Source organism: Phaenicophaeus curvirostris, chromosome 15 (assembly GCF_032191515.1).
Source record: "Phaenicophaeus curvirostris isolate KB17595 chromosome 15, BPBGC_Pcur_1.0, whole genome shotgun sequence".
NCBI classification, from domain to species: domain Eukaryota; kingdom Metazoa; phylum Chordata; class Aves; order Cuculiformes; family Cuculidae; genus Phaenicophaeus; species Phaenicophaeus curvirostris.
This window is the reverse complement of record NC_091406.1, coordinates 1,762,380-1,789,801: the sequence shown is the minus strand read 5'-3', so window position 1 is coordinate 1,789,801 and position 27,422 is coordinate 1,762,380. Positions and strand designations below refer to the sequence as shown.

Sequence of the window (27,422 nt, the reverse complement as noted above, 5' to 3'; positions counted from 1 at the left end):
CAATGTTTTGTCACACCTTTCCTTGTTCCTCAGCTTTGTCTGCCCACACACAGCTCCCTGTTCTCTCACCAGCCCTTTGGGTTATACATTTCTGTTCTAAATTACTCTCGGGCTACAAATGTTTGCATACAGCACTGCTCTGGGCAAGACTGTAGCAATATGTAAGCAGCAAAGCAGCTCTGTTTGCCAAACACCCTGTCCTCCAGCTTCCAGACTCACCTGATGATGCTCAGCTGGGGGTGAGGGAACAGTCCTGTCCTGTCATTACCAGCGTGTTCCTGGCCCTGTGAGACACTGGGGAGTTTGGTGGATGAGATCAGAAACACTTCTGGAAGCCCCAGATCAATCCTGTACGCGTTCCAGCCCTTGGTTGGTTTCTGTCTCAGTGCTTCCCGCTGGTTATTCCTGGCCTTGCTCTGGGATCCAGGCCTTGGTGTCCAAAGCAAAGGCAGCGTGGCGAGGAGTGGGATGGGAACAACACCTGCTGACCTGCCAACAGAAGGAGTGCAGCGAGAAGTAGATCAGGGATTGGGAAAAGAAGGAGACTGAATTTCTGTCTGTGGGGAAACGGGCTGGGGCTGCAGCCCCGTCAGCCCCCTCACAGCCCTGTCAGACCACTTAGAGCCCTGGCAGCCCCTCAGAGCCTCGTCAGCCCCCTGTCAGACCTCTCAGGGCCCAATCAGCTCCCTGGGAGCCCTGGCAGCCCTCTCACAGCCCTGTCAGACCTCTCAGAGCCCCATCAGCTCCCTGGGAGCCCTGTCAGCCCCGTCAGGAGCGTTGTCAGCCTCTCACAGCCCTGCCAGCCCCTCTCAGCCCTCACGTCCGTCCCTCCCCCCCACCACGGGCGTCGCCAAGGCGCGCCGCAATGCCCCGCGCCGTTCCCATGGCAACGCCCCCGCCCGCCCCCTTCCCCTCGGCCGCCGGCGTCGCGCCAATGGCAGCGCAGGGAGGGGCCGAGGCCCCGCCCTCCCTCTCTCCCCATTGGCTGCTCGGGGCGGGGGGCGGGGCGGCGCAGGCGCCGTGCGGGCTTTGTTCGGCGGGGCCCCCGGCGGGCGCGGAGCGCGGGGCCGCCATGCCGGTGAGCGGGGCCCGGGGGGGCTGCGGGGCTGAAAGGAAAGGGGCGGGGGGTTCTCTAATAGAGCAGAGAGAAGGTTCTGAGGAGACCTCAGAGCAGCTTCCAGTGCGGAAAGGGGCGCCCGGAAAGCTGGGGAGGGGCTCTGGATCAGGGAGGGCAGGGACAGGGAGAGGGGGAGCGGCTTTCAGCTGAAAGAGGGGAGATTGAGGTGAGGTCTGAGGGAGAAATGTTTTGCTGTGAGGGCAGGGAGGCCCTGGCCCAGGCTGCCCAGAGCAGGGGTGGCTGCCCCATCCCTGGGGGTGTTCAAGGCCAGGCTGGATGGGGCTTGGAGCCCCTGATCCAGTGGGAGGTGTCCCTGCCCATGGCAGGGTTGTTGGAATTAGACGGTCTTTAAGGTCCCTTCCTACCCAAACCATTCCATGATTCTGTGATTTGAGTTCTCAAAATGATTAATCCCATGATTCTATGATTTGAGCTTTCTAAATGGTTAAAAATCTCCGAGTAGACTGATGCTTGTAACTGAAATGGACTCCTCTCGCCACTGCTCGCTGGGATCTGCTGATGTCATCTGTGAGGGTTGAGAGTTGTGAGAGAGCGAGGTCAGTGTTTGCATAAAAGAACAGCACGGCTGCACCCGCTTCCAGCAAACTGCAACCGTGAAATTGTGTCTTGGAGGAATTACATTTCATTAAATTTGAAATTCTCAGGTTTTACTCAGTTTCCACTTCAGCAAACAGAAGAAGCTTGCACTGACTGAGTAAGCGTGCGTTGCTGTCTCAGCTTTAATTATAAACCAGTTCTGGTTTTAAGTCCCCAAGGTCATCATTGTGTGGAGATGTATGCATCTGCTTGAGTTGAGTCAACGGCGTTTGTACCTAAGCACGCAGGGTGTTAACAGTAGCATTACAGCCTATGTATTTTTTCCTGCTCTTTTAATAATTACAGATCAACAAGCCTGAGAAGCTGGACAAGCCAGAGAGCTGTGATAATGTCAAGGTTGTTGTTCGATGTCGGCCCCTTAATGAACGAGAGAAAGCTACGGGCTACAAAATGGCAGTCACTGTAGATGAAATGAGAGGAACTATAACTGTTCATAAAACAGACTCATCCAATGAGCCTCCCAAGACGTTTACGTTTGACACGGTGTTTGGACCAGAGAGCAAGCAGCTGGATGTCTATAATTTAACTGCAAGACCTATTATTGACTCTGTCCTAGAAGGATACAATGGTGAGTCCCTTGCTTTCAGTCAAGGATCCTATTTCCTATTCTGTGCGTTGTTAAGAGTTCCTCGTGATCTTATTTAAAGGCATTTCACCTTCAGAGGGCGGTAGCCCTGTGTTGTTTCTGTTGTGGCCTTTAGCTTCAAACAGCCTGAATGTACTTGCTGTTCTGAGTGCTCAGTGGTTGTACCTGCTGTGATCGATAACAGTGGGAGATTGGTGACGAACAAGACTCAGCTGAAGTCCTTTACCTCTGTGATTTTATTCTTTATCTTCTCTTTGCAAAAGATATATGCTCATTATGAGAATTCTCAGCACGTCTTCACTGTATAATTTCAGGACCCAGGCAGCTGCCACGGTCCTGCAGTAACTAGGTATGCATACCAAACTTGTGGACATAACAGCTGCATTTTTTTCCTCTAAACTTTGCTGTTTTACACTAAGATGACTACTTAAACACATCTGCCCTACCCCACAGATAATCCATTGCTTACTAGAGCTGGGAAGAGTATGATTGTGATTCGTGTGTTATGCATGTAAATGTATTCCATAAGGGAAAGCAGATGCTGGTAAGGAAGCAAATTGCTGCTTTCCATAACAGTGTGCTCTGAACACCAACAGATTAGAGGTTTTAAAGGTTTGTAAATTGCCTGATAAGCTTTTGTGCTAACACACCCCCATTTCAGCTTGTTAAAATTCAGCTTTTCCAAAGTGTAATGTCAGTGGCTTGGCAGTGAAAGCTAGAGTTTTCAGCAGTGCTGGGCTAAACTTAAGAACCAGTGTATTTCTGGACTGCCAGAGTCTGGGATCTCGGAGATCCTGGACTGTAGTTGCATCTGCAGATTCTGAACTGGGCTTGTGCTGGGGCCTGTGTTCTAGAAGCCTCACGCTGTTTCTGTTGTGATGTAGAGCTCTAGCAATAGTTGTTTTTGCAGTTGGTATATAATCATCTTCCTCTAATTGACTGTGTTATTAATTGAGCTTGCTGTAATTATTTATGTGCAAGACCTAAGTGTACTGGCACTCCATACTTCAATCATTCTGCACAGTTAAAACCAGCTGGTTTTTTCCTTGGTGTCTTGTGGGTTGGATAAAAATGAGAGGCTCAGCCCTGCTTGCTGTGGTTGTCCTGCACTTCTGTTGCTCTGAGCTTTGTACAGTGTCTGCTGAAGTGGGTGGAAGGCTTCAGCTTCATAAAAATAGAGGTGTTTAGTGCTATCAGCCTAAGAAGGGATGCAGTAAAACTGTGGTTGGCAATGAGAGTTTGTTGATATCTCTTCTTATTCTTCAGGTACTATTTTTGCTTATGGGCAGACTGGAACAGGCAAAACTTTCACCATGGAAGGGGTCCGAGCAGTTCCTGAGCTTAGAGGCATCATTCCCAATTCCTTTGCCCATATATTTGGTCACATTGCCAAGGCAGAAGGGGATACAAGGTAAACGGCTCCTCTTCACTGCTTGTCTTTTGTGTGTCCATCTGTAGTAGGGACCTGACTTTGATGGTGGCAACTTAAGCACTGCCTCTGGGCGTAGCTTACAGACTCCTGCTTGGGCAGTTCTTGATGGGGTAGCAGGTTTGTGTTGGTATATCACTGCATTTTCTTTGCACTCTGTGTTTGTTGGACTTCAGCCAACGTCTTGCTAAGAAAGCTGCCCAACTGTTTTTTTCAGGTTCTTAGTTCGTGTCTCCTACCTGGAAATTTACAACGAAGAAGTGCGGGACCTGCTGGGAAAAGACCAGACACAGAGATTGGAGGTAAGCCTGCCGTTCTGAATGTGATGTTTGTTTTGACTCGGTAAGCAATAGTATCGTCTAAAGACCAGAAAAGCCCTTGAAGGGAAGTGGGAGGCTGGGCTTCTCAGCACGTGTGCTATTTTCTTTAAGATGCAGTAGCTGGATGTTGCGACTGATGTCTCCGAGTCTTTTCCGCTTGGTCAGCTGTGTAGAGAGAAACTGGCCGTTCTTCCGAGTCAGTTTTGTGCCTGCAGTTCTACCCCACAGGCCTCTCGCAGTCTTTCTAGGAAATGGAGACTGAGATTTGAAGTCACTGTTTGCCCCCAGGGGACACAGTGGGATATTGTCCTGCATCAGTCTTTATTCCTTAGCTGCTCTGATTTGGAGTGGATGTTTTGTGTGCAAGCCAGAACCTGGAGGAGTAAATCCTTGCACTATTGTAGTACCACTGGAAATTACTATTGGGGATCTCCTACGGGTGCTCCATCTGAACTGTTTCTCTCTTAGGTTAAAGAGAGACCTGATGTGGGCGTTTATATCAAAGACCTTTCGGCGTATGTCGTAAACAATGCAGATGACATGGACAGAATTATGACTCTGGGCCACAAGAACCGTACGTAGCTGTGCTGTGAGCAGGTTTGTAGCTCAGACAGAACAGGGGTCTGAGGGTGAGACCGTGGTAAGAGATCCCAGTCCTAATGCTGGAAAGGTTGTTCAGCTGAGCAGAAAATATGTCTCCACCCAACCCCCTTTTGTGCAGGGGCAGATGAAGAAGACAGTGCCAGTGTGGGAAACGGGGAAGGCGGGGATACAGTGAGGGCAGTCAGTGTTGTCAGAACCGCTAGTGTGCCTTTGTTCTTTTCCCTCTTCAGTTCCGATCAGGGTGAACAACTCGCCCTGTGTTCTGCTGCGAGTGGGAGGTGGCTTATGCTTTTTCTTAAGCTCAGGGTTTTTTATGACCTAAAGTTCTGACTGCTGTTGCTCAGAGCATGGATTGCTGTGTTACTGATTCTAAAAAATACAGCTGTTTTCAGGGATCAGCTGTGAATGCGTTTAGGCTACTGATCTTTGTAGCCTTAAGGAAACAGATGAGGACTACTGCTGCTGTCGAGGTGTGAGTCTGGTTGGCTCAGAGCTACAGCAGGCTGTGACACTTCTGCTGGCCGAGGTGGGAGATGTGCTGCGACTTCTGTGCCCAAGAATACAGTTTGAGCCTGAGCATCCCTCTTCTGAAAAACAGGATTGGGTAAAGAGGCGAGGACAAGTCTCCTTTAGGAGCAGGAAGAACATTACCGGAGCATTTGATTTTTTCTGAAAAATATGTTGCTTTTTCTCTCTGTTGAAAGGTTCTGTTGGTGCCACAAACATGAACGAGCACAGTTCCCGATCGCATGCCATCTTCACTATCACTATTGAGTGCAGTGAAAAGGGGGTTGATGGAAACATGCATGTACGCATGGGCAAGCTTCACCTTGTCGATCTTGCTGTAAGTAGGACCAGCTGGGTTTGCCGTAACGCGTGGTAGACATCACTGCTCATGTGTGCACTGCTGAGGGCACGGGCACAGTCTAGGGCGTGTCCCCTCGCTCATGTCTAGTGCCTGACTTCTGGTTGACTTGACTTCTGTGAAGTATTCGCTTGGGGCCTTAAATCCAAAGTGTACCAGTGAGAACCTTTAGTGTAGCTGGAGCCTATCTCAGCAAAATGGGTCTTCTCTAAATTAATTGCTGAATGGGTAAACTACATTAGAAAGAACTCTCGGGACAGCAGAACCGAGTCTTTGCAACATTGAGGTTTTTTCAGAGGTTTGTGACCCTGTAATTAAGCACTTGCAGATTCCCCTCCTCTGTCACTTGCTTTGAATCTGTGTAATTGTGCTGATAAAATGTGCCTTTAGCCCAGACTTTACTGTGGAGTATCTTCCCTTGCGGAAGACACAGAAAAGAGGAAAGTAAAGGCTTACAATGTCTGTATATTAACTATGTGTGTTATGTACATTTAGGTTACTCTGTGAAACTCTTTAAAATAATCTCTGTTTTACTTTTCTACCTTGATCTGCTGATAGGAAAGGCTGGAGATGGTGCTTAGGAGCTCCAGCTGAGATGCCTCATAACTGCTGACTTGCTTTTCATAACATTTCTGGTCTTGAGGACAAAAATCTCTGTTTTCCTGGCTGCATTACTTTGTGCAATCCAGAATTTGTAGCGCTGAAAGCCTCAGTTCAGTGCTGTTGGACTTGTCTCTTCAAGGGTGTCCAAAGTACTTAGCCAGGTTCTTTGATTATGGATGAGGTGTTAGTGACATGGCTGCAGGCAGAACTTCAGGTGTAGTTGATCCTATTTGGAGGAGGGAGATGCATTGGAGGATCTGGAACTTCTGCTTCCTGTTCCCTTTCCAGGGCTCTGAAAGACAGGCGAAAACTGGAGCCACGGGGCAGCGACTGAAGGAAGCAACTAAGATCAACCTCTCTCTTTCCACATTGGGGAATGTCATCTCTGCGCTGGTGGATGGCAAGAGCACCCATGTGCCCTACCGTAACTCCAAGCTGACACGGCTTCTTCAGGATTCTCTGGGGGGCAACTCCAAAACCATGATGGTAAGCTGAGAGATGCCCTTGGCAGTGCCAGCAACCGAGCTGTGTTTTTACAGGGATAGCCTAGTGACTTCGCCATGAGAACAGCCCGGCATTTACCTCTTCACTTCAGAGCTGTTTGTGGCTCAACTTTTTATGTGGCTTTTTTCTATCTTTTCTCTTTGCCTTCATACAGATGAGGTTCTAAACACAGTGCAAATGTGCACGTGTTCAGAAGATCAAATAGAATCTGTGCTTTGGCAGCCAAAAGCAGCTTTGATGTAGAAGCAGCAGGAAAGGTTGGGCATGAGTAGCGGTGTGAGACTGACGTGGTTGGGGATCCCTGTGAAATTCTCTGTTCTGAGCTGTGATGACTTGTCCTCCAGTAACTGTCTGTGTGTCACAGTGTGCAAACATTGGACCAGCAGACTACAACTATGATGAGACCATCAGCACTCTGAGGTATGCCAACCGAGCCAAGAACATAAAGAACAAGGCCCGGATTAATGAAGATCCCAAGGACGCTTTGCTCCGCCAGTTTCAAAAAGAGATTGAAGAGCTTAAGAGAAAACTGGAAGAAGGTGAGATTCCCCTTCCTCCAGGCATTTCTCTCTGTGCAGGGCTTCTTCTGTTGGATCACAGGTGTTATTTGCTGTTTGGATGTATGCCAGGGGTTCAGCAGCTGGTGCAGTTGGTGTATCAGTCCAGTTTGCCCTGCTCTGTTCCAGGAGCAGGGTCTGGTGAGACCAGGCTGCCCAGTCACAATTAACAACCATCTAACCTTGTGTTTGCATGTGTCTGATTAAGTAGGAAGCCTCTGTGAACTTTGTTCATCTGACTGTTTTCCATCTGAGATGGAAGAGAAGGTACAGGGAGGTCCTGCTAGGGGAACTTCGTATCCACTTGTGCTGACTTTGCAACACTAAATTGCTTATCCCAATTTTCCTTGAGTTTGCTCAACTGTGGCAAGCTGTCTGCTCAACAGTTCCTGGCTTCTGCAGGTGCTCATGAACTGATGTCAGACACTGCTGGGTTTGGACAAATGCTGCTGTCACAGTAACAGGCTGATGTGAGGTGAAGGCAAGCATATTAAAAAGGACACCCTTCTGTTTTAGGGGAAGAGATATCTGGTTCTGAGACCAGTGATTCTGAAGAGGAGGATGAAGATGATGATGGGGAGATCGGAGAGGATGGAGAGAAACGGAAGAAGCGGCGGGGTAAGGCAGTAGACTCCTGTCAGCACCACCTATCTCCTCTTATCCAACAGCTGGTGTCAGTAACTGTAGCCAAAGCCAGGCGGGGAAAAATGGAGTTGTAGAGCTGCCCTACTGCCGCTGCAATTATCATGCCTCTCCTAGAAACGAAGCTATTTGCCGTCTCTGTGGATGGACAGCTCTGAACCTGTGTAGTATCTGCTTCCACTTGGGTAGTTGTGCTTGTGGTAACATCCTCTTTTGTGGTGGCTCCTGGGTTGCCGCAAGGTGGCTGTGTATGGCTTGTCACGGGTGTTGCGGAACTTCCCCTGCTGGTTGAGGCACCAAAGATCAGCGATAGGCAGATGCAGTTTTTATAACCATGGGAATGGTTGGAGGGGGATTTTGGCTGTGGCTTAGGCAAAGGATTCATCTGTCTAATGGATGTTCAGTAATGGGCTCTTCTGGTGTCCTATTTTATGCTGATAGAGGCAAAACTTGACGTTTGGATGTCTTTATGCTAGCTGAAAAGTTGAATGGGAGCTGTACATCCCTTGTTTGGGAGCACTCTGGAAATCCCATGGTGAAGTTTGCCTTGTCCTACACCAGTGTTAAGCTACTGCATAACACCTAAACCCCAAGGGGTGTTGCTGAACCTAGAACTGCAGGTCGCTGTATCATGGGATGCTGTAGTGTCTAAGAAGCTTACTTCGCACCTAGAACCTCTGATGTTTCATCATGGGGAGTAGAGAAATTAAGCCCAATGCTACACCTCAGCTTCCAGCTGCTTTACTATACTAATTTTGACGTTCAAACTGCTTTCCTGTCCTGAAGCAGCCACGTTTGTTTAAAAATTCCCGTTAAAGCATTCTTGCTTTAGATGCACCCTCTTTATTTTGGTAACTGTCCAAGCAGAGTTATAAATGGCCTTTGTCATGACTTTGATAGCTGTAATACCTTCTACTTCATTTTTCACCTTTTGGTAATTTCTAGAAGCAAAAAGGTTGACCACTGTCTCCTTCAGGAAGCAAGTCCTGTCCAGATCTCCTCCCAAGAGGAGACCATCTTCAAAATGCCACTTGAAAGGAGCAGAGGGCAGATAACTGACTTAACTTCCAGACAAGCCTGTGCAGTTAAGCTCCCTCAGCAAGGAGCATCAGCAAGGATGCACAGTAACTGTCGCTGTGTAAGCTTCTGGAGGGAAAAGTGCACCTTGCCCTGTACGTGAGACTGGAAACAGCTCCGGGTCACTGAATCCTCTGCTACTGCAGATACCCACAGCCTTCTCCACTACGATCTGGTTTTCTGTGCTGTTGTTGCTTGAAATGGAAGCTGCCATGGCATGTTCTAAGCTGTAGGCTGGTTCAGATGGGTTTTAACTGAAGTGTCTTTCTGAGCATGCTATTTTGTGCTGGGACATGGTGGCTTTGCAAGCTGAGTCTGGGAGGGGTCCTAGCAAGTGTTTCCTAATGGGAACTTGTGCCTTTTTGAACTGGGTTGCTGGCCCTTCTGGGTTTCTTTCCTTTAGAACTAACTTCCCGTCTGCATGTTTCTTCGTCTCTGGGTTTTCCTGTGGGACGCATTTCTGTTTTCCAGGCAGTAGCAGCAGCAGTAGTTCAGACTCCACATGCTCTGTCATAGAGAAACCTCTGGATAAGTCCTTCACTAGTGAGTGGGAGCTCTTAAGTCCTTTAAGCTTTGGCCTTTCCATAATCTGCACACTCCATTTCGCAATGCTGCACTCTTCCCCGCTGTGTCTTTTGGAAAGAAAAACCTGAACTCTTAACGCTGCTAAAGCATGCCTTTCCTTTGCTGCTTCCATGCTTGAAACAGTCGTTCAATGTGCACATTGTTGGCCAAATGTGTGAAAGAACAGGAAGCAACTTATGCTGCTTGAACAAGATTTAAGACAATTGAGAAATAAAAGGTTAAAAAAAACCCCACTTTGCAAATTCTGTGTTAAATGCCCCCCCTGAAATATCAGGGAAAAGTCTGAACTACCTTGTTTTATGGGATTTGCTACAGCGTGAGTTCAAAAAAAGAACGGGTAGACAGGTAAAATTGTTCTGGCCTCAGAATTAGGTTTGGAGAACATGAATGGAGCAGTCAACAGTCAAACCACAGAGGTTGATACCTGCAAAGAAAACATCATAATGCTTGATCAATTGGCTTTATTTTGGCAATACTTAAAATAAGAAAATCCTAGTGATTGTTTTTGGGTTTTTTTAACTGCCCCAGGACGTTAAGTTCTTGATCACTCTGAGACTTAGTTGAAAGGAACGAGGGCTCTAGGTTTTGGTCTAGCAGTGAGGGAAGTCTGGTCTGCTCCTGGCAAAAGAGGGCTCTGTGCCTATAAAAACCCTATGGCCAAGTAGTGATAACTGAAGAAATAAGTTGCATCTCAAGACTTGGGTTGTAGGGACTTCACCATTGTTGTGGTCATCCTGCATAGATGTAGTCCACTCTCCTCCCTGTGTGGAGGGTGTCTGGAAAAAGTATCACTGTTCTATACAGTTCCATCACATTTATATTGGTTCTGTTTGTCCCGGTTGATGCTTGCCACTATATAGTAGGTTAAGAAAGATCATAACCCAAGGGAGACCTTTGGTGGGTCATATGACAGTAGGCTGGGAACCTGCTTGCTTCAAACTTGCTCTTTCAAAGCTTGCTTGAAACCCAAGTGTTTCATTTGGATGAGGACAGTTAATAGCAAACTGCTGCTGTGGCAGCTGGTGGACGAGTCCATCTCCTGCAAGCTTGGAGACAGCTCTGTTGAAGTTGCTCTGGGTTTTTGGTGGTGAGGAAAAGCATGGCTGTGTGTGGTTTGGGATATTAACTGTCCTCAAGCGTTCCCCTTTTGCATGTTGTGTCTTTCATGATCCCTTTCCTGTCCTGTCTTTTTTTGCTGCTCTTGCTTGAATAACCGTCTCTGGCTACGTACCTCTATGGAAGCACCAGTTACTGCAGATTAACCTACTAACGCCCTGTGTAATGAAACGGAGAGATCCTGTGCTGAGACTCCCTGTGTGCAACTGTCATGTATCTTGCAAAGAATTGGATGGGAAACTTGGTTCAAGCTAAGAATGGGTCTTCTGTGTGTTAATATTTTACAGGCAATGTAACAGAATTGGCTACCTCAACTTGGGGGGGGAAACATTGAGTCTCTTTTTTTAAGAAGACATCTACCCTCTTTAATGGTTTCTTAGGCATGATCTTTGCGGCAGGCTCACAATGGTACATTTCGATTCTGTGTTGCATTGGATGGGCAGAGGAATGCAAAGTGAGCTGACCATTATCCTGTATATGCAAAGCCCCCTGAAGTACAGAAACTTTCTCTGCTTTAGCATAAAGTCATGATGCATTAGTGTTTACTCTAGTGGAGTTCTAGTGATGATTATCCTGTGTTTTCTGCTCTAGAAACGTGTGTAAAAATGTTTGTTCTAATGCTGATGGTCTTTGTTCAAAATGATCCAAGCAATAATATATTTTCTTTCCTCCTTTTTTTATGCAAATGATGCCTCTCTGCGATTTGCTTTCTGCTTCCTCTTAATGCAAGATCAAGCAGGTTGGTGTAATTGAATTCCAGCTCCTTATTATACAGCTGCAGAGCTTGTGAAAGGGTTTAGCTTGGTTTAGTTCACCTTTTTCTCCTAAACTGAGAATATACAAGGCTGCATAATAACAGTAAGTAGCCTTTATCTGACTTACCTCTTTATGATGAGCTCTGTATAGTACTTTCAGAAAGCTTCTTACTCAAAGATTTTTCCACCACAAATCCAGAAATAACTGCTTACTATCTGATTCCAAAGTTTAGCAGATGGAAACTAAGACCTTGTTTGCTGTAGTGCTGGAGTCCTTACTTTTACACAAAACTGTCTCTTGTGTGCATGAACAAATACATTTACAGTTGTGACTTCCAAGAGCAGCAGCCTCGCACTCTGTTTCAAAATCACAGGTGTTTGATACCAGCCTGTCAGGCTGATGGGTTCAATGAGTTGCTCTGGCCACTTCCTTTGTAGCCCTCTATGAAATGTACCTGGTTTGCTGTAGTTATGTTGTAAATACACAGTTGATAAGTCGCAGCCAACCTCAGTAGTTTCAGATCTGTGGGTAGTCACTGTTACATAGATCAAATACCAGCAAAAAGTTTATTGAGTTGCTGTTCTGAATTTCCCTAACCTCTATTTTCTTAGTAGTGTGTTCTTAAAATACCTACATGCTGACTTTGCAGTAGGTAACCCCCACAGAGGACAAAGGACAAGAGCTGTGGTAGGGATGCTAGTCTGAAAATTGGGTATGCAGCTCTTAGTAGCATAGCTCTTATAGCCGAGGGTCAAGGTACTCTTCTGTTTTCCTTCATTTGGCCTGATCTACAGAGTCAGAACATCTGAGCTTCCGCTCAGACTTGTCTTTAGGCAGTGTTCCTTCTCCAGCATTCTTTGTATTCTCTAATTTGGGGGCATTTTGTTAGTGTTAGATATATAGCATTCCTTCTCTGTAGGAACTAGTGACAACTGATCAATGTTAAAGTGGGATTTGAAAGCCTGAGTTGCTCCCAGCTTTGAGCTGACATCTGATTAAACTTAATTTTTCTTAAATGCAAATGCTGAATCTGAACTTGGAAGAAATGCTGTGATACAGAGGCTGTCTTATTTTTCTGTGAACTAAGTTGTTTTCCCCACCTCTTACAAAGGCAAAAAGAAAGTTTCCCCTGATAAGATGGTAGAGATGCAGGCAAAGATTGAAGAGGAGAGAAAAGCTCTTGAAACTAAGCTTGATATGGAAGAAGAAGAAAGAAATAAAGCCAGAGCTGAACTGGAGAGGAGAGAAAAAGACTTGCTTAAAGCTCAGTGAGTACCCTGCTCTGAGCAGTTTGTGGTCATGTGGGTTCTTCCTTTCTTAATCTACAACTCTGTAATGGATATCTGGAGGTGCATGGTGAGGTGCCTCTCAAACTTGGTATAAACCGAACAGCAGCTCTTGCTGTTATCAAAGCGAGAGACATTTATTCTGTTTCAGAGCTTAGAGAGATGAAAAATACAAACTATTCCTGTTGATACTTTTCTTCTCTTAACTTTAACTAGTTGTGCAAGATAGCCTAGAAACAGAAACGGAACCTCCAAATCTTGGAGACCAGTAAGGAGGAGCAGAACTGCTGTGCTGCTTGGTCAGCTGGCATAGCAGGCCAGGCTTCCTGCAGCACGTTGTCAGGAATGTGTTGTTTTGGATGCAGGGTTCTCAGCTGAAAAACAGCTTTTCAGCTGAGGTCACGCTGTGCCGTGCAGGTAGGACAGTCCTGCTGTCACAGGCGGCTCCAGCAGCAGCCACTGTTCCTGGTTTGCATCTCAGCTGCCCTGCCTTGATCTCAGTTTGCTTCCCTTCCATTTCTGCAGTTGCCTCTGGGCATTGCTGTGCTGGCAGGGCCCTCAGGGAGATGGTGCCTTGAGTAGTCTGGTAATACCGCTGGTGCTTTAGAGGCCCTCAGCGCAGACTTGCAGGAGAGAGACTTCTCTGACCTGGTTTTGTTTGCGAGAAAGCAATGGGAGCTGGGGTTGAGGGAATTCCCTGCACTCACTTACACTGCCTCACCCACACATAAACCCTCAGCAGCAAGACGAGTTTTTCCAGCCCTATGAATGCTGTCTGGGCTGTAAAACTGAGCTGGACCTGCTGCCTTGTGAACACTGTAGGATGGAAAGTCTTTCATTTACCTGTCTCTAGACAAGAGCACCAGTCCCTCCTGGAGAAACTGTCTGCACTGGAGAAGAAGGTGATTGTGGGAGGAGTGGACTTGCTGGCCAAAGCAGAGGAGCAAGAGAAGCTTTTAGAAGAATCAAATATGGAACTGGAAGAACGAAGGAAGAGAGCAGAACAGCTTCGCAAGGAGCTTGAGGAGAAAGAGGTGGGATATAAGCTGTAGCTATCTGGAGACAGTGCTGGCAGGACACAATGCTGTGTGCCTTGGCACTGCACATGTGGATGAGCTGTGGCTCTACTCTAAAGCGTAGCAGAAGCTCACCACTTTGGAGGCCTTGTGTTAGCAGTGCTTGCCCCTAGGGCATTGCGATCAGTGGGTCTGAGCCAGCCTGGCTAAGCCAGGTCTCCGTGCCCTCATCAAATGCCTTGTTTTGTCTGAGTAGTTTCTCCTCTTGTTCGTACTATTGCAGATAGTTTCTTTGATTGTGTTAATGTGTGGGTGTCTGTGCTAAATGTTGCACACAGCAAGAGCGCTTGGACATTGAGGAGAAGTACACCAGCCTCCAGGAAGAAGCACAGGGGAAAACCAAAAAGCTGAAGAAAGTTTGGACTATGCTCATGGCTGCAAAATCGGAGGTTAGTGTCTGAAGCCCTCAGCCTGTGATGTGAAGGGACTACAGCTAGGGAGGGTAAGCCATCAGGTTTAACACTGGAAGCACTGCCATGTAGTTAGAAATGTTTCTGTGCTGTCCATTTGGCTCATGTAAATAAAAAAAAGATCCAATTAAATCTTTTGGAGCTTCACTGTGGCATGTGGTAGAGCTTTTCACCAAGCCAGGCTGTGAGGGGATATGTGTGAGACCCTGAGATATTCAGAGCTTCAAGCACTATTTATTTCTGAAACAAAATAAGTTAGGCAGCCCAGTCCCCTTCTGCTTTTAGCTGTGTGTCCCTTCTGCCCATTGCCCTTCTTATCTCTTGCTCAGTCACACTAGGTTGATGTGTCCTTTGGTTGGCATATGAAGTTCCTGTTTCATAAAAAGTGCATTTTGTCTTTGGGATCGAAGGTTTTCCTTGAAATCTTGCCAGGGGTATAACTGGTCTGCATGTTCTTCATCAGCCTTTAGTTGGTGCAGAGCTTGGATTGGCAGAAGGCCAGTTTCACTTTTATGAAACTGAGAACTTAATGCTATTTTCAGCTGTCTCTGCGCTGGAATGTTTCAGAGGGTTTATTCTTCAGAGAGTAAATATTCTAGTACTTGTAACCGGAGTTTGTTTTCGTTTCATAAACATCTCATATAGGTGGAAGGCTGCTCTCTTTTAGTCTGTTACCATGTCTTAAGCTAGCTCTGATGGCTCTCAAATGCCTGGTTTGTCTTCAGATGGCAGATCTGCAACAAGAGCATCAGAGAGAGATTGAAGGATTGCTAGAGAATATTCGGCAGCTGAGCAGGGAACTTCGTCTCCAGATGCTTATCATAGACAACTTCATTCCTCAGGACTACCAGGTAAAGCCAGAGAAATAAAGCTTGGGATATAGCATTGCACTGTGTACTGAGCTCTCCAGCTTTTCTGTCCAACAAATGGAATGAGTTGGCTGCTTTTCTCTTCGTGAGGTATTGACAACAAATCGATTGACGCTTGTCTACTGAGCTGCAGCACAGATGAATTGGTGGGAACTGCTGTGAGCCTTCGTTTGCTGTGCTCAGCTGAGCAGGAGCATTTGAATGCTGTGCAAATTTGGCTGCCTTTGAATGTCTGTGCATTATCTGGGTTGTTACAACCAATGATGTTACTGTAGGGAAAGATGGTTTTTGTTAAGTCCCTCTTGTAACCTGGTGGGCTTTGGCTTGAACTTCAGTTGGAAGATGATCAGAGTTAGTGGTTATATTTGGCTCCAAACCCAGCATGAATGAATGCAGAATAGCTTTGTTGTGTTTCTCAGGGGTTTTGATCACTTTGGCTTCACTTCCATGGCTGTGGGATCTGTTCTAGGCAAGCAGCGTACAGCGTGTTGGGGGCTGTAAGCAAAGGGGTTAACTGATCTTGGTTCTCTTGCACCATATTTTCGTAATGGTTTAAATACACGATGAATGTGATTTTATTTTAAGTTGTATATTCTCTGTGTGCCTGTGCTCTGGGTCTGTCCAAAACTTGTTTTCTCTGCTGTGTTTCAAGTTGTGCATGCCACTCTCTGGGATTAATACAAAGTAATAAGACTGAACTTGGAATCCTTCATTTCTCTTCTTTGTGACCTCCAGTGTTCAGAAAATTCATGATGAGCTCAAAAATGGTTCATGCTATTTAGTAGGAACCATCAAAGCTATTTCTCTTAATCTTTCATTTTTTCCCATATAGTGTTTATTACTGTCCCAATGGCTCTGGCATAATGAGAAAACTCTGCTTTAGTGGGAACTCCGTGCTTACTATTCCGGAGTCATATTCTTCTATTCTGTAGTTTTCAGAGTGTAAATAGGTGTGGGTGAACATGGTATGGCTGTCCTGATACAAACAACTTGGAATGGTCAAGGCTGTTCTTAAGCAGCTTGTCTGTGCGTTTAGGGATGTGTGTTCTGGAAGATACGTCTGGAGCGTAGATTGTGAGTCTGTAACGACTACTGTTCTGGTTTCTTTCTAGGAAATGATTGAAAACTACGTTCACTGGAACGAGGACATTGGAGAGTGGCAGCTGGTAAGCTCACAGACTGGGTCATGTCCAGCCTAATGTTAGCAGAGCTTCTGAGGAGTTTGAGCCGAGAAGTAAATTGATAAAGCTGTAGTCAGCTGTGCACAGTGGATTTTACTAACAGACCCTTCTTTCTTTAAGAAATGTGTTGCATATACAGGAAACAACATGAGGAAGCAGACGCCTGTCCTGGATAAAAAGGAAAAAGATGTGAGTGTCTCTTTATCTGCATGTATTAAACTGCATAGGTCTGAGTTCTGTGCCTACCCCTGTGTATCTGTAGGGAAACTGTCTGATTTTATTTTTTTCATTTGAAAACATGAGTCTTTAGTGTCACAAAAGCACTATTGATCAGTGTAGAAAATGATTCTGATGTTTTTCTTTTGTGCTTTTCAGCCCTTTGAAGTGGACCTTTCCCACGTTTACTTAGCTTACACTGAAGAAAGCTTGAGGCAATCTCTGATGAAGCTGGAGAGGCCGAGGACTTCAAAAGGAAGATCCAGGCCCAAGACAGGTAGAAGGTGAGGAACTTTGGAATATCTGTGTGTAACAGGGGATTTACCCAGGGGGACACTTAAGTTTGTGTATGCAGACGAACCACACATCTTCAAACATTTACTTAATGAGAAAAAAACCGAAGATTTTTGCATGGTATTAAATTTACTGGTGTGAAGTGTGACAGCACCAAGCTGAAATTGCTTTACTGTGGTAAAATCTTGTCCAGAAAGACTTGGCTGGGGATTTTTCTGATGTTCTTTTGCTGCATTCCCCTCTTCTGGCTTGCAGCTTTATTTTACTGTGTTTGAAGTCTGACACATTGGCAGTGCATATATTGCTGGAAAGTCATGTGCTACTGGGGAAGATTTCAGCATGGGTTTCTTGGTTATTTTTGTTTTGGTTTTGGCAAATGCTTGCGGAAAAATAACGTTGTGTAGTTTTGACTTGCTGTGGCTGGTACCTCTTTCCTAGACAGCATACTGATATGCGTGTGGTGTTATTTTCTCTTTCCTTTCTGCTCTCCAAACAGAAAACGTTCGGCAAAGCCAGGAGCTGTCATTGACTCTTTGCTGCAGTAGGCGAAACCTGTTCAGAATGGCCGTAGAAGTCTGTGAGTGTAAAAGACTTGGCCAGAACATGGAATTTAAGAGATGGCACGGTTGGACATGGCTGTAAAATCCATGCCTTGCTGGTATGGAGCTTTATTTAAAAAAAAATGTATTTTTCCTTAGTTGCCCGTATATTGTATGTTATATTAACATAATATTAAACTGGTATGTATGATGGTTGTGAAATTCCACGTGTTAAGTGTGTTGTGCAGGGATACTATTGTTGGTGATCCTTGTTGAAATGTATAGAAAATAAGGGTTCTAGCTGTGTGTTTAAGTGCTAGATATGTTAGCTCAAAACGGTTGATGAAATCCTAGAATTAAGGCTGGTAAATCTGATATATGCCCTGCTTTGCACATAACTGGCAGCTTTCACTATTGTCCTCTGTTGCACTGATCTGTGTTTGAATGTGCTGCGAACCTTTGAATTAAGAGCATCAAACCCTTTTATTTAACTCTTCCTCACTGTGGCAATTGACCTGATCGTATTGTGTATCAAATACACAGCCCTTTTCCCTTCACCTGCTGTCTTGCTGTACAAAGAAAGTAGTTAAGTAGGGTACACGTGAACTGCAAAGTCTGAGACTTCTGGGAAGGGACCATGCTCTGCTTAAGTGCAACAGAAAACAAGCTTGTCTTAGTGGTGCTTTTATTTTCTCTGTTTGCCTGTGATCTGCTGGCGCTGGAGAGCGAGGCCTTTGATGCAGAGGCAAAAGAAATCGCTTTTCTTCCTTCTAAGGCTGTCTTGCAGCATTGCTTTGGCTGCTTTTTATGCTTCTGAGCTGGAATTTTTTTTAAATATATGTGAATTATTTTGTAATCTGAACAGCAGAGATTATTTAAGGGGGATGCTGTAGTCCTAGGACTTGGTTCAGCCTTGGGACTGTGGGCATTATGGCTCCATTTCCCCATCCCTGGCTACAAGGGTGCTGGACCAGTGCTCTAAGCTGAGGGTGACTCTCCTGTACTAAAACAAGCACAAATTGCCCACTTTTCCCAGAATGACGACATCCCCTGAAACAGCCGCTGCTGTTTATGTTCCTGTGCAGACTGTATCACCTCGGGTTCCTGGCTGTGCTCCCAGGTGGGGGGAAAGATTCTGGTCTCTGATAATAACCATTGATTTGTGGTGGCTGCTTTTTTTCTTTGATGTTTATGCTGCTAATAGACACATATCACTTTAATACTTTGCTTTTGTGTCACAGAAGATGCATCTCCTTTGGACTGTGTGTGCTTTATGAGGCATGCAGGAGTCCATCAGCTGCAGGCATCTGAACAGCTCCTGTGCCAGGGTGGTGCTTGTGAGCCAAAACTTGCGTGGGATCTTAATGTTACCTAGAGGTTGAAAAAGCTGTGAGTACTGGTCGGAGAAATAGAGTCCTGGCAGAAAGAACAAGGTAGCTCCTTAGGCGTCCCGAGTTACTGCTAGTAGCCACATCTGCAATGACCAGAGTGTTCTTATGTGAAGTACTTAGAGTAGCTGGAAGCCGATAGCCCTTTTTTGCTGTCGTGATGCTTAACTGAATGTACCTTGGCCCTCTAACAGGTCTGTCATGGGATCTGCAATTGCTAAATTGGTCTTGTAAGGGTGTGTTTTGCTGTAGAGAGATATTGAGTGCTGTTCTAAATGAGTGGTTAGCTTTTCCCTGGTTTTCTAAAGGTATTTTTCAGGATCATGACCCAGAACAACTTCCCCCCTCCTCTTCCTGGCGGGGAGGGAGTGTCACCTAAGTTCATACAAGATGCCATACACATACTGGCATTTCATTTCTCTAGCCTAGTCTTTACAGAGGTAAATATGCAGAATTCTTGTCTGATCTAAGTGCTGTAGTTGGTTTTGCTCTTGAATAGCTGATGTTGCTTTGAGTGTGCTTGGCTAGAGTGGGATTGTCTCATGTTATGGACAACTTGCCAAACAAGACCAACTGGAAATGGCTTAAATGCTGTGTGGCTTAGGCTTCCCCCAAGGAGATTGGTGCGCAATTTTGGCCTGTGCTAGTTCTGAGAACCAGGGGTAACTGTTGTGTTTCCCTTTGTGTTCAGTCTTGTTGTGCTAAGATCTGTTGAACCATCTGTTTTAGGGAGTTTCTCCTGAACTGTGCTTTCAAAAACACTATTGGGAAGTCTGCTACCTGGCAAACATCAGTGGCTGAAAGATCCCACTGGGAACCATGACAGTGTGTTTAAAATATTTAAAATGTAATTCTAAAGGCATATGCCTTGATTTAGCTAATGTTACAGTCCTGCTGCTGGAAAAATTGTACTCTACATATTCAAGTGAGCCCTGGGACAGAGGAAATAATAAATAATTGCCTGCACGCCTTTAACTGGCAGTTTGGATAAACTGATGTTAACCTCCTGTTACAGGGGCTTGGCAAACAAATGATCTGCTCTGACAAGTAGACTTTAAGTGTAACGCTATTGTAGTCATGATGTTCTATCAGCTTGGCTTTTACCTTTTAACTGCTGTGCGGTAGTGAAGTTCTGGGAGCTTTCTTTTTGAGCCAGGGAGCCTGGCTTGCAGGTTTTACTGTATGAGCCCCCTTGGTAGCCCTGGACAATCTGTGAACGTCTAACGGGTCCAAAACATGTTTTGATGAGGGTGAGGTTTGGTTTTGTGTGTTCTCTTTAAGAGCTTAATACAGCCACTCTCATCCTGGGTCAGTACATGCGTTACAGTAGTTATCAAAAGCCTTGTTACCATAACACATAGTGTGTGCTCATCTTTGCAGCTTGCTACCAGGAGATTCCCCTCATTCCAGATCATTGACCATAACATTGAGGGTTTTGAGGCTTTATGTTGTTTAATGTTGTGTAAATTATTTCATATTTAACTTGTTCCTGATCCTTCCTTTAAGAGGAGGGGAAAATGGTCCTTAGTGCCTTTCACTGACTACGTTGTCTGCACATGTCCAGCTTTCATCTTTCTCAACAGTTCTGCTTCGCCAGTCCTGTACATAGGAGAAACTGCTCATCTGCCTGTATAATTTATCTTCCTATTTATTGGTTTTCTAACGGTTTATCTCTGATTATTCTTTGTTTTATGATTAAGTGTTACTCATTACACTGTATATATCAGTATTGTGTCCCTGGAGCATGTTCATACCATGAAATAAAATTCTTGATTCCTAGTCCCACCTCTGCGCATGTTTTTCAAGTAACTTTACACACAGAGCATCTTCCTAACTGAGCTGGGTCTGGAGGGGTGGCTGGAATTATTAGTGAAGCTTTGTGATACACGGTGCCTACTGGAGAAGTGAGTTTGGGATGCATGGGGACCCCATTGCCCAGCCCCAGGGCACTGGGCAACAGGCTCTGGTGGAAGAGGTAGAGAGGGCAGAACAAGAGCACACTCTGCCAGCCTCTGGAGGAGATCAGTGGGAAGGGGCCAGCGTGTTCCCACATCCTTCCTGATGTGCCCCAAGGATGCCTTTTTTCAGGCCCATCCTCTGCTGGGGTTGTCCTGAGCTGCCCTCAGGGTGGAGGAGAGCCCAGCCGAGCTAGAGCACTGCACCAGCAGCCGCTTGTCTGCTGGAATAGTCCCTGCTGTCTGTGCTCTGCCTCGTCTTGGAGTTGTGTGCTGCTTAGGTGGTGCAGCTGATGGGAGAGGGTTTTTCACACTGCTCTGAGTTTAGCGTCATTGAGCTACCTGGTGAGCCTGTGTTAGTGCAGATGGTGTGAATTTACCTGTAGTAATAGGAAATGTTGAGCTCTGTTTCCTTTGCTGCATAAACTGTTTGTCTGCAGTGCATTTCTTCCTCTGGAGAACATCTCAGCCTGCTCAGGCAGCAGGTAACAATTCTTTTGTGGTCTGCTAACTTTGCAGCTGCCCTGAGTACTGTGACTCAGCTGATGCGTGAACAAACACCGTGCAGTCCTGGGACTTTCCCAAGTGCTCTCCCACGCTGTGCCAGAGTCGCAGAGCTCCTAAATACCTGCAAGACTCCAGTCTCCAGTTACCAGAGAAAGACTTCAACTGCTGCCCATCTCTGTCACAGGCTGGAGCCCTCACTTCAGGGGTGAAGTTCTGCTCCCTGTTGCTGCTTTCACTGCTGTTGCTGCTGGAGCCTCTTTACCCCTGGCTATGCCAGGCTATGGAGTGAGGACCTGCCGTCTCCCTTTTGGGGTCTAGCGTATGCGTCTGAGTTCTTAGCTTTCAGGTACAGGCCTTGTTTGTGGCCTGGCTTCTCTGCTCTAGCTTCTCTTGGTCTTTTTCCTCTGCTTGGATCTGATTTTGTTGTGTTAGTACAAGCCTTAACCCCATAGCAGGACAAATTCTGTGTTCTGGCAAGTCTTGCCAGCACCACCCTTATACCAGTGGAATCTGTTAGTGTAGAATCACAGAAGGGCTTGGGTTGGAAAGGACCTTGAAGGTCACGTAGTGCAACCCCCCGGCAGGAGCAGGGTTGTCTTCAACTTGATCAGGTTGCTCAGAGCCCTGTCCAACCTGACTTTGAATGCTAGCTCCATGGATTTCTTGCTACTTACTACCGGCAAAGTAACAAAATTTAGAACTAACTTTGCTGGTTTAAAACCTTCAGTTCTATCTGGGAGCCTGTTGCCACTTGGCTCTGGAGTCAGCACAGCCCCTCTGTGCCCTGATTTCCAACCTTGTCACAAACTTGGCTCTTTCCCACAGTATGGGTGGAAAAAAAACATTCTTTCTTCCCTGCCCGGTGGTTTGTTTCCCTCTGCCCTCAGCCTGGTCCCTGTGGCTTCTGACCTGGCCTTGGGGCTGTGTCCCAACCCCTCTGGGTATTTCTGCTGGGAATAGTAGGAGAGGACTGAGCTGATTTTGGCTTCTGGATGCTGCCAGCAGGATCCTGCATCCCGGCACTGCACGCTTGGAGCTCTCAGATGTGCTTTTGTACTCTAGTTTCTGGCTGAGAAAGAGCTGATGTGATGCCAGCAAATTTAGTCCAAAAATACCTTTATTTAAAAAATTATTATAAATAATCTTTGAAAAATACAGTGTCTTTATAGTTTAAAAACAAAAACAGACTGTGTTTTTTCACTTTGAACTCTGTAAGTCCTTTACTAATTTCTGGAGGAGCCTGCGTAAGTCCCCTAGAAAGTTGTTCAGGGAGGTAGTGTTGCCTGCTGCCACAGGACACGGGGCCTGAAACAGGAAAAGAAAGACCATTAGGATTGTGTTTGGGGGCTCTGGTTCTGCGGTGGGGTGGGAGGGGACTGGCTGAAAGCAGGAACGTGTCCTGAGAGAGAAGCTGGATGTGCAGGGAGCTTGAAGGCTGAGGACCCTGTGGCCCCTACGCAGCTTGCGGGCAGCCAGGGGGCTCCGGCTTTACCTTGTGGGCTGCGCTCTTCCTTTGGACCAGCCGGAACAAGTTGAGGTAGAGGGCCTTCAGGTGCACGTGGCAGCTCTGGTGCTCCTGAGCGACTCTGGTGGCTTGGCATAACATCTTGATATCATCGTCGTTCTGGAAAAAGACACATGGCTGTTTTAAGAAGCTCTTTTGTGCAGTTCTACCTTCATTACCAGCAGATTAAAATAGTACTGGGAGGGTGGTGAGGCCCTGGCTCAGGTTGCCCAGAGCAGGGGTGGCTGCCCCATCCCTGGAGGTGTTCAAGGCCAGGTTGGATGGGGCTTGGAGCCCCTGATCCAGTGGGAGGTGTCCCTGCCCATGGCAGGGGATTGGAACTGGTTGGGCTCCATGATTCCTTCTGAACCAAACCATTCTGTAATCCTATGGAATAACACACTTCTGTTCTAAACAGCAGGTGCAAAGTGCGGCTTGTGATGCCAAAGGCTCCCCAAAGCTTCCCAGCTGCCTGTTTGCACACACGTGTCCATTTGTGTCCTCAGCGAGGAAGGTGCTGCCTGCCGCTGGTGAGAAGTCGGGGCAGTGTTTGGTGCAGCAGTGAGCACCTCTCTGGAGTTCCATGGGAATGGAGGGGTTTGGGTGGGCAGAGGCAATGACCTCTGTTCTCTGGGGCTTCAGTTATTCTGACAGAGGAGGGGTTGCCTCTGTCAGGTGCTTTGAGGAATTCAAGCCCTGTAGCAGCGACATGTGAAGACGAGGAACTAATAAGCGAAGTGCTGGCGGAAAACTTCAACTCTCTTCCCTGCAGGGTGTTCTCCCTCGAGAGGGTGCTGAGCTCCCAGCCCCTTCTGGAGGCTGCTGCGCCCCTTGGCTCCCACACGCCCATGTGGCATGAGGTGAGGGCATTGGCTTTCTGTGAAAACAGGAACTCCGGTGCTGGGGAGCCTGGCTTAGGCAGCACTTTTCAAAGCAGAAATAGGCATTTTTATCTGCTGTCGCATCTGTTAACAAAAGCCTTCCCCCAGATGAAGGGCTAAAGAGGGACAGTGTGTCTAACCAGAGCTGGAGATGCTGCATGATAGGTGCGTGTGGGTGTCTGTGAAACGGTGACACACTGCTCCAGGGCAAGGGAAGAAGTTCCTCTCTTCCTTTCTGAAAAGCTAGAGCACCCCTGCATGCTGCTCAGAGCCCAGCAGCCGGCCCCTCGCCTCTGGAGCAGCTGGTGCTGCTCTGGCTGGAGATGGAGCTGGGTGCGGGAAGGTGAGGGCACCGTGCTGGGCAGCGGGCGTGACAAGGACCAGCCCTGCTTGGGGCTCGCAATGGGCTCCTTGCTCCCATGCAGTTCCATACCAGGCTGAGCAGAACTCCCAGGCTTCCTGCTTGCCTCCTGCTCCCCTCCAGCCCCCAGCATCCTCTCCCAGTACCCATTGTAGCTGTAGGACTACTGGTTTTGAACAAGGGTGGGTTAATTTTTTTCTCTCTTACCTTATCACCTGCAAAAATACTTGTCACGTTCTTGTTGTCACAGGAAACCTTTATCAAGACAGAGGAGAGGTATAATCAGACTAGAGAAACTGCTAACGCGGATCCATCTAGACACGTGCGTGCACAGACGCACAGTCACCCGTCTGTCTGTCCTCCTGCCCGCTCTTGGCCCCTGGCACCGCTGTGAGCCACACTGCACCCTCAGCACTTTCCTTTGCCTCAGCATCGCTCTCACTGAGCCCGGCGAAACAACCCATCCCTCCCATCCGCAGGTAAAGGCTGAGCCGTGCGAGCGAGCCCTACCTCTGTCTCCAGGAGCCTGTTGAGCCATGTGATGCTCTCCTTCAGCAGGGTGGAGGTCGGCGGTAGCAGAGCGGCCGCGTGGCCCTGCCGGGCTGACAGCGCCAGGAGGGTGAGCAGCACCGGTACCAGGATGCTCATGGCCTGCTGGGACCGAACCCCCTCAGCTTGCAGTTTGTGGATATTTTGGTGATCTATACCTGTGTGTGTGCTTTTCTGGAAGAAAGATCTCAATTTATGGCTGTGAAATTGCTGAACCTGTAGGAAAAAACTGATTTTTCCCTTATCTGCACTTTCCAAAGTTGCTTCTATCCAATTAGGACAACAGTTTTTTTGTAAAAGTCAAGATTTTCTTCTGATCTTGCATTACGTTTGAACGTAGGAAATTTCCACCATAAGATAACGGTGGTGGGAGTCAGGTCATGTACAAAAGAGAAGTGTGTAAACTGCCCAGCTTGGGGATTCTTCGTTTCTCCGTATCCCGTGGCTTTCTCTACACCGCAAGGTGAAAGTGGCCGAAGAGGGGAGCCTGCGGCTCTGACTGCACTCAAAGAACGGAGCTTTGCTTTATTTTTTTTCCCCTCTACTTATTCTCCGAGCTCTTCCATCCCTTGACTGACGTTTGATTTGACTATCTCCAAATCATGCAAAGCATCCTGTATCTGCAAACCATTTCTGCCTAGGGTTATCTTATCCTGCCCTGGGGAGAAACAGAAAGCGCGGCAGAGCCCTGCATGGGGACAAAACCCACCTCAGGTAGGGACGGGGCATCCCTGTCTGCCAGGGCATTTATGGAAACCTTGGGTTCCTCCTGACCAAATGGGACCCTCAAACAGTGTGTCCCTGCCCTGGCACCCTGCAGGGACGCGGCTGAGGGACAGGGAGCTGGTGCCGGGTGCTCCTGTGGTGTTAATGCCGAGAGCGCTGGTGCTCGTGTGGGAAAATGTGGTTTTGTGACTCCTCTCCAGTGCTCAGAATCTCGGTGAGCTGGAGGCTGCCCCAGCCCCTCTGCTCGGTGCGAGGAAAAGCCTGAGCGGTGTTCAGGCTGTAGGGAAAAGCTTGAGTGGGGCTCAGGCCACGGGCTCTGCTGGCATCACCAGCGCCGCCGCAGGAAATCGCACTGAGAAACTCGCTGAGCTGGGAAACTTCGGAGTTTTGTAATAACTAATAGGTATTTTTCTAACTCAAATAGCAACTTGCCATCAGATGTTTGATAAGAGTTTGTGAGTGCTCGATTAATCCAGGAGCAGCCAGACTGAGAGTAATTTTGTTTGTCTGATTATGAAATGCCCCATATGAAGTTAGTGCCACTGACTCAGAAAGACCTTTGCGAGGGATTTGCCAGCAGAGCCTGTGTCGTTTCCTACCTGCATCGCGCTCGATGGAGAGCAGATAAGTGAGTGTGTGCTGGCTGCAGGGCTGCACGACAGCCGTGCCGCCCTCTGCGGAGCGTGGCCGTGGGGCTGGGCTCCTCGCCGGGATGCCCAGAGCCACCCTGCTGCTCTGGGACGGATCGTGGTGGGTGCTCCCTGCCTAAAAGTGAAGCTGGAGCAGGGGATGGAGGTGATGGTGCCACCCTGCAGACACAGTGGTTTCCCCTGTGATCATGGTGGAAAGGTCTGAAGCTGGAGTAAATGAACAGAAAATGCTAAATTAACAGAAAAATGTAACCTTTGAGGTACTCTTGCTGAATCGTGGTGGAAAACTGCATCACTGTGCGATGGGAAAGGCACCACTGAAGAAAATATTCCCACGTCCCTTTACAAGAGTAGCATGCGGCTGATGGTAGCGATGGCCCCATCGCTCGCTGGAAGGATGGCTCTGGCCCCAATGCAGTCACCTCCCTGCCCGTGCGCGTCAGAAGGGTCGTTTCTAGAGCCCTGGTTGTGCCTTCATCCCAGGCACTGAGGGGATGAACCTGCTGCCATGTTCCCTGTTGAAGGAAGGTGCTCGGTTCAGGAACAGGTCTTTGGTTTTTCTCCACTGCCATTCTCTTGTGCTCTTTGAAGCCTCTCGCCACTGTGTGAGGATCCTGCCTGGGCTCCTCGTGCCGGCTCCCACAGCCACCGGCTCCGCTTCCCTCCTCTTTCTTTGGCCCAGGCTGGAGACAGCGCCGAGAAAGGGCCTCGAGGGTTTGCCTGGGCACAACACGCTGTCCAGGGGAAACTCCAGCTGGCAGCGACAGGGATGCTCTGTAGAATTTATGCGTTTCTCTTGCCCATCATGGCTGGTGCTGGTGCTAATAATGCTGTGGTTTATGCAAAGTGAATCCAAAGGCTGCAATTAACACCCCATCATGTACATTCGTGGTGATTCTCTGCATTTATAGCCATTTCCAAGAGCTGGTTTGCCCACTGATTTCTTACCCTTGTACCTGGAGGCCCTGCAGGCGCTTGTCCCATGAGCCGACCCCATCCCTTCTCTCTCCCCTCAGCCGTGCTCGCCTTCCCCAGCGTGGAGCGCTGCCTGCTGGCTCCTGTTTCATCCCTCGCCCCCCAGACCAGGGGCTGCTCCCCTTCATCACAGCCCCTCGCACAAGCCCCTCTTCCCAAGCGGGGACTCTCATCGTCGCTCTTCCAGCCCTTCCCCGCTCTCCGTGTTTCCCTGTGCTGCAAGGCGATGTGTTCATCGCTGCCTTTTGCTTTCTTTGAAACTTTCTCTTGATGGCAAACTGGGTGGATTTGCTGTATATTGACCCAAAATGCCGTCCCTCCCCATCCCATTCCCCATGCTCGGCGACCACGGTGAGAAGAGGGGAACCGACAGCACAAACCGTTGCTACCAGGAGCTCGTTGGTCAGTATTTTATTGCTTAAGCCCTGAGACACTTTTATAACATCAGTGCACAGTTGAAATGAAATAAAAATTAAAATGACAATACTCAAATACATGGCAGTTCAAATATATTAACTCTGTCATAATACAAATATTTTAAATAGAGGGAAGAACAATAAATTACGACTCGGCACTCATTCATTTGTTGTCACGGAAAGGCAGTCAGGCAGAAATAGTTCCCTAAGAATGAGGTAGCAGTATTTTAAATACAACTGTATTCCACAGAACTACTCTTC

At 47.5% G+C, this 27,422-nt stretch overlaps 1 protein-coding gene across 2 annotated transcripts; it reads left to right on the top strand.

Annotated features, from left to right (window-relative positions):
• Positions 1-1,035: 1,035 nt before the first annotated feature.
• KIF3A (kinesin family member 3A) lies at positions 1,036-20,425 on the top strand. Of its 2 annotated transcripts, XM_069869576.1 has the most exons (19): positions 1,036-1,078; positions 2,021-2,303; positions 3,588-3,732; positions 3,968-4,052; positions 4,539-4,644; positions 5,378-5,517; positions 6,430-6,627; positions 7,010-7,184; positions 7,719-7,820; positions 9,393-9,464; positions 11,353-11,361; positions 12,490-12,646; positions 13,518-13,698; positions 14,019-14,129; positions 14,876-15,001; positions 16,132-16,185; positions 16,321-16,389; positions 16,576-16,700; positions 17,207-20,425. In XM_069869576.1, exons 1-19 carry the CDS (start codon positions 1,073-1,075, stop codon positions 17,253-17,255), a joined length of 2,193 nt encoding a protein of 730 aa, XP_069725677.1. In that variant the 5' UTR covers positions 1,036-1,072; the 3' UTR covers positions 17,256-20,425. The 2 variants fall into 2 exon arrangements, with proteins under 2 accessions (XP_069725677.1, XP_069725676.1); XM_069869575.1 differs by lacking the exons at positions 9,393-9,464; positions 11,353-11,361 and having other exon boundaries at positions 17,207-20,424.
• The last annotated feature ends 6,997 nt before the right edge of the window (positions 20,426-27,422 follow it).